Raw genomic sequence first — 12,875 nt, forward strand, 5'->3', positions numbered from 1 at the left:
GAGCCAGGCTGGACTGGCATCCTATTTTACACTTTCCACACTAGCTTAGGATGGCAGACATAGGCTACTGTGCCTGTGATGGAGTCTTGTCAACATTTTTGGCCTGGGCTGGCTTGGACCAGGTGATTTGCCTGATCTCCTCCTCCTGCACAGCTAGGATCACAGGCAGGAACACCAGTGCCTGGCTTCTTGAGACTTCTTGAATGTGGAACTGTATCACCCTTGTGTCCTCTCTGCCTACAATGCCATCAGTTTTCATGAAATGCATGTTGAGTACTGTGAAGTACTGAAGAGGATGGCTGGGTCTCTCAACTGCATCAGTTTCTAACTGGTTTGTGGAGGTGGGGCCAAGACTGTGAAGGTAGAGACTTGCTTCATGGTGGTTAATCATCAGGAGGGAGATCAGATATTCCTCAGTTGCTACATGTTTTAAAATGATCCTCTGAGAAAAGACAACTGTTGGGAGAGGAGGGGAAGGATGCTGGTCAGAGGAGCCTTGCATACAAAGCCACTGCAGTAGAGTTAGCCTGATGCTTGGCACACAAGAGCCTTAGTCCCTGTTGTCATGCTACAGTGGAATACCTGAGGGAGATGGGAGGAGAAAGCAGGAGGGTTGGAATCTACTCCTTTGTCACGAGCTCAATTCCCTGCCAACTACCTCAATCCCTCAATAACAGCACCTCTCCATTTGTGAGGGTGGCCCAATCACCACCTGTTCATCCCACCTCTCAACCTGGCTGCATTGGGGATTAGGCTTCTAACAAACGACCCTCAGGGGGACACAGGAGACCACAGATGACAGCCTTATCATGAACAGAGGAACCGTGTCTGCCAGACACAGGGGGCTGAAGGTGAAGCAGTTAATCCGGAGTGGTCTACTAGGTTGTCAGTAGTAACCTGACATCAGTCCAGGGGTTCCACTCTTGCCCATGAATTCATCAGACTCAATTTCCAACTGTGGAGGTGTTTGTTAGCCCATGTATGAGCTTGGCACCTCATCCCATCCAGGGCCTATGCAGCTCCAGGACTGGAGAGGCTCAGAGAAAGTCTTTAGGGCAGAACACTGTTCTGTGGTGAACACAATCACTTCATCTAGTACAAGCTGATCATACTAAAGTTTGAGTACATTCTCCTAAATAGGATGGAACACAGCAGTGAGGAAGAACCCATTGTAGAGAGCTCTGAGGATTTCAAAGATATGTGGGAAGGAGAGATGAGCAGAGGCTCAAGACTCAGGGCCTCTTGCTCTTGTTTGGTGTTTTGGCTCAAGGCTGGTGCTCTATTACTTGAGCTACAGCTCCACTTCTGAGTTTTTTGCTGGTTAGTTGGAGCTAAGAGTATCTGGGACTTATCTGCCTGAGCTGGTTTCCAATCATGGTCCTCAGATCCCAGCTTCCTGAATAGCCAGGAATACAGGTGTAAGCCACTGGTGCCCGGCTGACTTCTAAGTGCTTCTCTTGCCTAAAGTCTCTTTACAAGTGCCATTTCTCTTTATGAATTCTTTCTTTCTTTTCTCTTCTTTCCTTCCTTCCTTCCTTCCTTCCTTTTTCTTTTCTCACAAAGCCTGAGTTGTTTATTTACAATGGTGCCACACAATATATAGTAGTAGTTTTATAGTTTGATTTAGAAATGTATAGAAGTTGAGTATTAAAGAGGAATCATAATAAAGGATCCATGGTTAAAGACAGTAAAAATCCTTTATCTATCCTCTCTCTCTTTTTCTCTTCAAATAAAAAGGGAAAATAATTCTAGAAAAAATTCTCTTCTGTGATACTTTAATTCGTTGGTACTAACAGTGATTATGTTACTGAGTCATGAAGAGATGCCCAGTGGCTGAGTTCAGACTAGGAGTCAGGTGCTGATGCTCCAGTTCCAGCGCTATTTTCAAAAGGCAAAGCAATTTATCTTCCTTAAAATACAGACACAAAAATGCCAGTGCCAAGGGGCTCCTTACAGGGATGATAAAAATATTCTAAAATTAGATTATGATGATCGTTGCACAATTCTGTGAATATGTTAAACCATTACATTGTAGACTCTCAGTGGGCCAATTTTATGCCAAGTGAATCATCTTAATAACGACGTTTTTAAAAAGGGCACTAGGAGATTGATTGCTGAAGTTTAAATTACCTATGTAGAAACTAATGAAGGATAAAATTAATTTAAACATTTCATGGTTCTTCTGTATTTACCCGAAATGTCAATTTTTTTTCAACCCCATGATTATCACAGTAAGGTGTAACAGACATAAATGCAAAGTGTATGCAAATCTTATAAAAACGGACAGGAAAAAAATCAGGCAATGATCACATACTCTATAAAGGGATTACTAGGAAGCCTCCTTGATGTGAGTCCCATATGACACAAATAGGCTGAAAGCTAGTGACAATTTACAGATCACTGTTTAGAAATCCCCTCAGTAGATGGATCTTACAGTGACACTGAACAATTTCTGCAATGAGGAATATAAGGGCCACTTACCTTGTGACAAGGAACCAGGCAATTTTGCTGAAGTCTGGCGAAGTCCTCAGATATGTCTTGATATGTGGCATGGCATTGCTGCGGCCAGATGTCTCAGCAGACCACTTACTAGTGACAGAAGATAAACGATTAGTTAGGAAATAATCCACAATGGGAGGCGGTCTATGCCTGTAATTCCAGCTAACCAGGAGGTAGAGATCAGGAAGGTGGTGGCTTGAAGCCAGGCAGGGCTAAAACTTCATAAGATGCCTTCCTGACAAAACAAGCTGAGCATGGCGATGCATTCCTGTCACCTTCACTGTGGAAGGACTATAGGTAGGAGAATCATAATTGGAGGCCAGCCCCAGTCAAAAAATGAGACTTATCTAAAAAATTAAAAAAAAAAAAAAGAGCTGGGGGATATGACTCAAGTGATATACCAGCTGCCTAGCATTCAGAAAGCCTGGAGTACTGCCAAACAGAAGAAAAAAATCAAATTGGTCATAATCCTAATATTAGGAAACAGCTGCATAAAAAAGCAAAATCCTGTAATCTAAAAAATAGCAGGACCACATTTCTGTGACCTGTGATAACAGTTTAAACTACTCAGACAACAGAATAGCATGATCTTTTTAGAAAGTGGGAATTAAAAAAAAAAAGGAAATTTAGCATTGCTTCCCAAAGCACCCAAATCCTTCTGGCATACTGCCTTCTGTCTTTCTGTTACACACACACACACACACACACACACACACACACACACACACACACACACACACGCACACACACACGCACACACGCACGCACGCACGCACGCACGCACGCACGCACGCACACACACGAGAAGATCCATTATTTCTGTTTGGCATACTGCCTTCTGTCTGTTACACACACACACACACACACACACACACACACACACACACACGAGAAGATCCATACTGCCTTCTGTCTTTCTGTTACACACACACACACACACACACACACACACACACGAGAAGATCCATTATTTCTGTTGTGCTTTTTTATTTGGACCTGTGAACTCCTAAAGGTAGGAATCAAAGTCCCACACTGTGCTGAGTAGAAAACTTAAATGAAACAAATACAAAGGGGACAAAATGTAGTCACCACTGAGTTGAAAAGTACACAGGGCTTCAGTCTTAGCTTTGCATTCTGTTTCTAAGTTCCCAACACTGCAGGGCTAAGGTGACATGGGAGTAAGCAGCCTGTCTCCTAGGTCCCCATTCTTACTATAAGACAAGAGCACTGTTGCTTAGCCTGCAAGTGTAGAATTAGGAAGAGGGAGGCCCACCACATTCTTCAAGTGAATTCAGTCATCTGAGTTTGAAAGGAGCTCAATAGAAGGTCCTGGTAAGGGACAATCTGTCTACAAAGGTCTAAAGAAAGGCTCTAGGATGATACACATATGTAGAGGAAAGCTACTGACATGTAATCCTGCCTTCACTTCCAGTTCCCAGCACAAAAATGACCTACTGAAGGAAGCATAGAATTAGGTTAAACCAAGGACATTCTTTCACTCTTCCATTCATTAATTCACTGGAGTCTGGTGACTTGTCTCCCTAGGAACAGTGGGCTGGGCTCTATCCTAGGCCATGCTCAGCCACATACCACCACAGGGCTGACAGAATGGTTCTTGTCCTATTCCAGAAAAGTCAAGGAAAATGCTACTTATGCAAATATAAACTACCTCCGTGAGATCTTTTTATTTATCATTTTCTCTGCATGCCAATATTTAAATAGAAGCTTCATGGAGATAAATTTTACTCCTTGGTATTAAAAACCTATTCCCAAAATATTTCCAAAACCTTGTTTTTAAATTATTTCTATCAGTAACATATGTAGAAGAAGGGAGAAGGTGACATTATATAAGGTTCCCTTTTTAAACAAAATAGACCAACAGAAATAACATCCTTACTCCTAAAGAAGTAATAGCAGCATTCTGGACCAATTACTTACTGAAAGTAGGAATGCAGCCAGCCTTGTTTCTCTGCTGTCTGGATGCTGTAAGGAAGAGAGCCCCCGGCTTTTAAAAGAAGAAAAAGAAAATAAAAATAACAAGTATTTATTTGAACTTCCTCACTAAGAAGAATATCTATAGTTAGCAGTGAAGGTAAATGAAAATCAACTTAAGATTTCATTTGAAGGAATAGTGTGTGTGTGTGTGTGTGTGTGTGTGTGTGTGTGTGTGTTTCATTTGAAGGAATAGGGTGTGTGTGTGTGTGTGTGTGTCAGTGCTAGGGCTTGAACTTAGGACCTGAGCACCAGACCTTAACTTTTTTGCTCAAGGCTGATACTCTACCACTTAAGCCATAGCACCAGTTTAAGATTTTTGGTGGTTAATTGGAGATAAGAGTATCACAGACTTTTCTGCCTGGACTAGCTTCAAACAGTGATTCTCATATCTCAGCCTCCTAAGTAGCTAGGATTACAGGTGTGAGCCACCACACTTGGCTTAGAAGCCAATTTTTGTGCATCTTTGGAAGGAAGATTGTAGATTCATCAGTGACTTAGCTAACATGTTAAACTTCTCCATAGTCATCTATATCTAAAGACTAGAAACAATCCCAACATCCAGTATGGCATGTCCTGGCTCCTATTGCAAATAACTAAAACCATAGTCCATTTTTGAACCAGTTAAAGTGGCTTTATTGAAAATACCACATTCTTCCTCATTACACGTGCACATTAAATAGATCTAGCTTATTAGAGGTGCAGAAAAATTATAAAAGGAAAAACTACCATTATGTCTAAGAGTCTTCATGAAATAATTTTAGTTTTGCCATTAAAAAGCAACAAATAGGCTACTGTACGCAGAACATTTTGATATTTTTTTTCTAACATGGTTACATCTAATTTGTTAAGTAATAAATGGGTTGAATTACTTGCAATTTAGTGCATTCTGCTTTCAGCCCTTAGTGATGCTAATTAGGCTGCTTTTTCGAGAGCACTCACTCGCGGGGATTTTACTTCATATCACTTGATTGCACTGTGTAGGGTGCTGTGAATTCCACACAGAACGTTAGTGCTCAGCAGTGGGTTAAGGGAAATGAATGGAAGATATGTGCAAGGTAAAACGCTGGGCATTTGAAGATGAAGACCTTGGGGGGAAAATTAGGACCTAGCAATGAAGGTACAGTAGCAGCAGTAATTGTTAATTCTAGATCTTAAGTTTATCTGTATCAAGAGTGCTACTGATCAAGATGCACTGTACTCATAATCTGACTTGTGAAACTGAAACTCCTTTGTACAACTACTTAAAATAAAAAAGACAAGGTGTCAGCCATGTCTGATGTTAGTCAAGGCACCCGAGTACTAGGGGAGGCTGATTTTAGATAAACATCTTACCAAGCAACACACTGGACACCCTACTGGTAAAAATGAGTAGGACGAGTGTTCACAGGGCTACTGTGAGGAACATAGAACACATGTGAGCTGCCTAACGCAGTGGTACCATCTCCAGCAAACCTAGTTTATGATCCTTATCCAGTATAGAGCAAACCATCTCCCCATTTTCAGGCTCTTTTCTTTCTCTTCTCTTCTTTTCCCTCCCTCCCTTCTTCCTTCCTTTTTTTTGGTCCAAGACTAGGTCTCAAACTTGATACCTGAACTTTCGCTCACTGGCTAGCACTCTACTAACTGAGCCATGCCTCCACCCCATCTTCACATTTTTAAACAATATTGGAAACGTTTTCCCAGGACATTTATGACAAAATACACAGACCCACAGATGAACCCACGCCCCCAGCAATTACCAGGGTATCCTTCTAAGCTGGTCCGCACGTTTTCCACAGAAGGATAGATCTACACAAAAGAATGATGTGAGTAATTAGGATAGACCTAATACTAATTAAGATGATGAATCAGAAAAGAGAAGATAAAACTCAAAATGTGCTGTGTTGAAAAAAAAAATAAATGATGACCAGCTTTCAAGAAAATGCAAATCTCAATAGAAAATACTTAGTCTATGAGGAAGCTGGGATCTGAGGATCGTAGTTTGAAGCCAGCCTGATCAACAGAGTCTGTGAGACTCTTTTCTCCAATTACAGAAAACGCCAGAAGTGGTACTGTGGCTCAAGTGGTAGAGTGCTAACATTGAGCTCAGAGACAGTGCCCAGGCCCCCCCAAAAATTTTAAAAAAGAAGACTTAGTCTAAAGTGAAGGGAGGGGTCACACTATCCAAAAAGCAAGTGTACTCACTACCTGGCTTATGAAATTGTAATCCTCTGTACAACACCTTAATAATAACAATAAAATTATGTTCAAACAGAAAAGACTTGGTGTAAAACAAATTGTAAGCTCCCATTTTAATAAGAGCTCTCATCTCACTGAAGAAAAAAGGGAACATGTAGTAATTAAACCTTAGGAAGTGTATATATGTGTAATAAAAAAATTACATTTTTCTCTGAATACTTTCCCCTCTGAAATGCCAAATTAATACTGAGTTGAATGTAAAAATGAATTGGTTCCCAAGCCTCTAAGTAATTAATAGAGCTCCTTATTCTGCTGCCACTATTATACCAAATAGTTTCTCCTGCACTGCTGGCTTAACAACCTGAAAGGAAGAATAGAAACAAAGACAGGCCAGTCTGTGGCTGAAAGGTCACAAGCCAGCCAACCCTCAGCATGAGCTGATACTAACTCAATTAAAATGACAACACTAACCCTGATTTCTCCAGGTCAGAATTACTGGGGGGAAAAAGCATCCCTGGCCAAGAAGATTGCTTCTCCATCTTTTTCCAGAGACTACAAGTAAATTAACTCGAGGAGGAAGAGAACTCACCAAATGAAGGGGAGTGACACTTTTTCCAGGCATTTTGCTTTGCTCCCCCAGTGTGACCAAGCTCTCCTTGAACTCAGAACACAACCATTTGGACTCATCAGCCCCCAACGAGCCAATGCTTGAAAACTGGCCCACTATAGGCCAGTACTCAGCTTTAGGTATAGGTGAGACATGTTCCTTCAGAAGCTGTCAGAGAATAAAAAGAAATGCTGCAGTCACTCGATGATAAAAACAGAAATACACAATACACCTCAGAAGATGGACCTTTGCTTTTCAAATGCCTAATTTGCTAAGAAATGCTACAGTAGAAATTAACTTCACATCCATATTTATGTTGTTCTTTAGGAAATACTTTTGAAGTACTAAAATGTATGTAATGTCTTTCCAAATAGTAGGAGGGGACAAGTGTTAATTTTCCAAAATTCTTTGATTTGTACTAAAAACAAAGATAAAGAAATAATGGAAGCCAGGTGTTAGTGATTTAGGCCTATAATCCTAGGTACTCAGAAGTCTGAGATTTGATGATTATGATTTGGAGCCAGCCTGTGCAGATAAATCCCAAAGACTCTTATTTCCAATTAATCAGCAAAAAACCAGAATAGGAGGTGTGGGGGAGTCAGCTGTATTAAACAAACAACAAGAAAAATCCCCAACCAAGCCAGAGTTCAAGGCTCTAAGTTCAAGCCCCAGTACCGGCATACACACACATACATAAACACAAGAAACAAAAACTGATTTTTGTTTAGATTTGAGATGCATCCCTAATATATATTATTACATGTGTGCAAATATCCCATGATCTGAAAAAGTAGGTGCTGAGTATTTCAGATAAGGGCTGATCAACTGGAAAATTGTTTATAGAGTGAGATGTAAGTTTTTCAGAAAGCCACTGGAGATAATTCACTAAGTCTGGACAACTGTACAAAGAAAAATGAAGAAAACTCCATCTTGAATTTCCTTATTATTTTATCTTGACACAAACTTTTCTTTGTTTATTTTTCCCAGCAACAAATGCCATTTTAAAATAAGTTTTCTTAAGGGCACTGCATTGGGCTTGTAAACAACATATAGTATTAACTAATTTGGATGTTAAAAATTCCTTTTTTCTTTTTGTAGTACTGAGGCTCGAACTCAGGGGCTTGTGTGGGCTAGGCACTTGAGCCATGCCTCTACTTCTTTTTGCTTCAGTTATTTTTGGATAGGATCTCTTATTTCTGTCCCAATTCAGCTTCAGATTGAAATCTACCTACTTAATGAACTCTATATAGCTGGAATTACATACGTGTATCAGTACATACATTAAAAATTCTTGATATGTTGACAGCTACAATAGTTGTGTGAACTGTAAGCATAATTATCTTTATTACAAGGAATGTAAAAAATCTAAGAAGACCATATACTTATGCCATTTAGAACAATATAGAGGCAAAAAAACCCTACCAACACCAACCCCCCAAATCAATCATAACAAAACAAAAACTCCACAAACACCCCCTCCAAAACCAAACCAAACCATCTTAAAAGTAATTATTGAATTTTTTTTAGGCAATCAACTTATGGATTGCCTGCTACTCTCCAAGAATTTTACTGTAAGTACTGTGAGGTTGCCAGTAATATGTACAATTATAAATGAAAATGGAGCAAGAATATACATTAATTTTTAGAGCAATGTAAAAATAGTAAAAGTTCTATTACCTTCCTAAGCCTAAAATGTCCCCAATTATCTTTATGGCTTCCTTGAAAGCGTCCTGGAGTCGAACCAATAAGGTAAACACTAAAAAAAAAATAATAATAAAAATAAAATGGAAGTTACTAAACACAGTGACCTGCCTTGCTAGCTTAAAAAAAAAATCCCCATGGAAACCATACAACCCTGAGAGGTTGAAGGGCTGCCATTTCCTGGTTTTGCCTCCTTAACTATAACAGATTCTCAGCGATGCAGTTGGCAAGCCAGCTCAGGAACAAGACTCACAACTACAAATGTGAAAAAGATACTCTTTTAAGAGTGACCCTGTGGGAAGCTTAAGACCCACTGCCACTTTTAATGCCTGACAGCAATGAGATACAGAACTCGGCCAAATCTGCTTTCACCCCTTCCTCTCCTAGTGTAGCATAGACAAATACACACAGCCTTTCCCAAGGGCCTGTGTTCTAGACTTGCAAGCTGAAGCTATAGCAGGCCACCAGAGATGGTAAGAGAACACACGCACTCGTGCACGCATACACATACACATACATACACACACACACACACACACACACACGCACACACGCACGCACGCATGCACAGGCACATACATACTTTGTCTCAGAGAGGTCATGCTCCTGGATGGTGTTGATCCACTCCTGGAGAGCTGGGTCATTGTAAGCCAGCAAGTAACGGATAAGATCAGCTTTAAAATGTGTTCTGGAATCTCCACAACTGTGGGCTCCAGGGTCAATCCGTGGATACAAGGGGCTCAACCAGATTCTGAAATGGAAAAACAAAAAGAAAACCTAATCTTTAATGGCTGGGAGCACCAATGATCATTAAACTCCCTTTGAATGGATTACACGCTGGCTCTGAGGAAGGGACTCCTGGCCGAGAGACTTCCCGTGGTTCTTAGGACATAGAAATCCCACCGGCGAACAACACTCTGCTGGCTTCCAATCCAAGTCACGTTCATTTCTGAATGCCTGGCCAAGACTCCAGCATCATGTCCACATCAGTGCAGCTCTTTAGCCAAATGGGAAATAAGAAATAAAAAATGCTCCCAGCTAAGGAAAGTACATGTACAAATATATTTTCAATGAATAAATCCATTTTCATAATGAATGTTACAGTGGTTTGGTGTATTTTCATATCATTTACTCCCTGGCTTTTACAATGAGGATATATCACACTTAATATGTTAGGATCAACCTCAAATTCGTAAGCACTTAAAAACAGTTTCCCTATTTTCTTATTCTGATGGGACTATGGAGGAGCTGCCCAACTCCAAGCTGGCAACCCAAAGACCTAGCATAGAAGCCCTGGGGGATGGCAGAGGCATAGATGACTAGGTGTGAACTCAGTGGACTCCAATCCCCGTGGCTGAGGCTTTTAGAGATGGGGTGCAGACATCTCAACCCTAAATCGGTTGGGATGACACTGATGTGGAGAGGCACATCTAAGAGGGACACTTGAGTATAGAGCACATGGCTCATAGGTCGAGCAGGCCCATGCCCCACGGCTGGAAGGCCTCTGATTTCAACTCAACCCCAGGTGTCACTGGCCCTCGGGAGAACTCAGTGTGAAGAAGGATGCTCTGAATCAGTTCTGGCCCAGTCATGTCCTTTGGCTGCGTGAGCAGGGGCTACACAAATGTCTACATTTCTTCCAACACAGAGCACCGCCAAACAGCGCTTTGCTAGGGCAGGCAGAGATGTGTGGGATGGCGGTGAAACAAAGGACAAAGCTTCTAAGGGAGGGAAGAGCTGAATTTCATTTAAAGGGATCTAAAATCCCTCTTTAATAAAACCCTCTCTTTTTAAAGAGGTTTCAAAAACTAGATCTGTAAACTACTTAATAATAATAAATTTAAGAAGTAAAAAAAAAGTATATACAATAACAGTGAATATAAAATCAAGTGGGGTGCAGGTGGCTCACACCTGTGATTCTATCTACTCAGAGGCTGCGATCTGAGGGTTGGGTTGAGATATGATGCCAGCCCGGGCAGACAAATCCCTGAGACTCGTATCTTCAACTAACCAGAAAAAAGTCAGAAGTGGAGTGATGGATAAAGTGGAAGAACACCAGCTTTGAGGGGAAAAAAAGTGGCCTTGAATTCAAGACCTATTACTGGAATAAACCAAAACCAAATCCTAACGCTCTCAAATTCAGCTCTTCTTGTGGAGATTCACACTAAATTAACACCTTGAGTTTTTCCTTTGATACCTGTTTTGGAAAGACAAGGGTGAATGGAAGCCAAGAATGCTATGTGGTAAGTTCTGCTGAGAAAAGGAATTAGTTCAGGGTTCAGGTCTTTCATTTTGCAGCCTCTTTCTTGGCTCAGGTTCTTTGCACATGCTGCTCAGTCTACTTGGCTGGAGAGTATATGAGCACGACCTCAATTTCTATAGAAACTAGGGGAAAAAAACCTACCATACATACAGCTATTTATGTTTATAATAATGGCAGATGTGGATGAATGGTTATATTCCAATGCTTATGCCTCAAGAGAGTGGAACAGGGCTGGGGGAGTAGTAAAGCAGTAGTAAAGGGGTAGTAGTAGTAAAGTAGTAAAGTAGTAAAGGGGCTGTGAGTGTGGCTCAGAGTATAGCACTAGCATATGTGAGGCCCTGGGTTCAGTCCCCAGCAACCAACAAACGCCCAAAACCCACACACACCAAAAAAGCCTAACTCTTTCTGCTTGTGGTTCTTTTCAAGGCCATCTAGGCATTGTTTGTGCAATTAAACAACAGAAAAAGAGGAACAAAGTGAATGCTCTAGCTTTTGGCCCTTCCTGGCACAGGCAGTGACAACCATGAAGTGCGCAGGCACTACAAACCCTTGGGTTTTCTGGTGCCAGTCCTCTCGGATGAGGTTGGAGGTGTGGATGACGACGCGGAGGCCTTCTTCATACAGCAAGAGCATCATTTTCCTTCAAAGACAGAAAGGGAGCAAAAGGCAGGAACAGGATTTTCAGAGTATGCAGTACCTTTCTGATGCAGATGTAATAGCTAGAGGAATTCTTGAGCCCTTATATATTACCCAAAGTTTTATTAAAGTTTACAATCTGCCCTTCTAAACATTACTATTATGGAAGTCTGTTTCAGTGACAGAAAACCACCTTCAGAAAATGCTTGAATATTTGGTGGTAAATTTTCACTCCATGTAGCTGGTTCTAGCAAAGCTTTGTCCTCAAGCCTGGCCCATTATTTTTATTACTGTTGTTGTTGTTGCTTTGTAAGGGGCAAGTGTTCTACCACTGAGCTACATCCCCAGCCCAAGGCCGGCCCCTTAAGGTCTGTTGGACATCACCCAAGGCTGGGCAATAGGAACATCTTAAAGGGTGTTTTCAAAGTATGGGTACAACCTCTTCGTGGCATGGCTAGAAGGACAAGCCTGATTACACTGCACTCATTTATTTAAGAGTATATGCTCAGGAAGCCTGGTTTCAGCACACAGGCAAACCATGTGCATGACACTGACAAATACAATGCATTTCTGACTGTTGGTTGCAATTCAAGTTGCCTTGTGAGATACTCCAGCCCTATTCCATGGACTTTTTGCACTCCAAAGAGGTCACCCTTTTCACCAGTGCGTATTTGGACTTGAAGCTAACATGATCTTTTGCTTCCCTGTTAACTCAATCAGGCCTGGGTAAGCTCACTTTCTCCAGGCTGCTCAGCACCAAACGCATTTCTCCTATTTCATTTCGTGTGAAAAACAGGAGAGAGAGGATGTATCTAAGAACTTTCCATTTGGAGTTTGGGAGTTCTGAGCTTGAATCTATCCTTCTGCCAGTCTGTGTTCAAGAGTCTCAGCTTTTCACTTGGAACTTGGGAGAATAAATCCCAGCTTGGAACTGTTGTAAATGAAATAAAAATACATTGCATTACATGTTTCTTTTGTTTGCTTTTCAGAGGTATT

At 41.2% G+C, this 12,875-nt stretch overlaps 1 protein-coding gene across 4 annotated transcripts in view; it reads right to left on the minus strand.

Annotated features, from left to right (window-relative positions):
• Tdp1 (tyrosyl-DNA phosphodiesterase 1) overlaps positions 1-12,875 on the minus strand; it is a 68,266-nt gene that overhangs the window by 37,122 nt on the left and 18,269 nt on the right. For all 4 annotated transcript variants that reach the window (XM_070028572.1, XM_070028574.1, XM_070028571.1 and 1 more), the window contains 7 exons: positions 11,791-11,883; positions 9,564-9,731; positions 8,957-9,035; positions 7,262-7,447; positions 6,234-6,282; positions 4,438-4,504; positions 2,482-2,589 (listed from right to left, as the gene is read on the minus strand). In XM_070028572.1, coding sequence (XP_069884673.1) covers positions 2,482-2,589; positions 4,438-4,504; positions 6,234-6,282; positions 7,262-7,447; positions 8,957-9,035; positions 9,564-9,731; positions 11,791-11,883 — 750 coding nt within the window. The remainder of the gene's footprint in view (positions 1-2,481; positions 2,590-4,437; positions 4,505-6,233; positions 6,283-7,261; positions 7,448-8,956; positions 9,036-9,563; positions 9,732-11,790; positions 11,884-12,875) is intronic.

This window comes from Dipodomys merriami, unplaced genomic scaffold (genome assembly GCF_024711535.1).
Source record: "Dipodomys merriami isolate MVZ:Mamm:240054 unplaced genomic scaffold, mDipMer1.0.p SCAF_198, whole genome shotgun sequence".
Lineage (NCBI taxonomy): Eukaryota > Metazoa > Chordata > Mammalia > Rodentia > Heteromyidae > Dipodomys > Dipodomys merriami.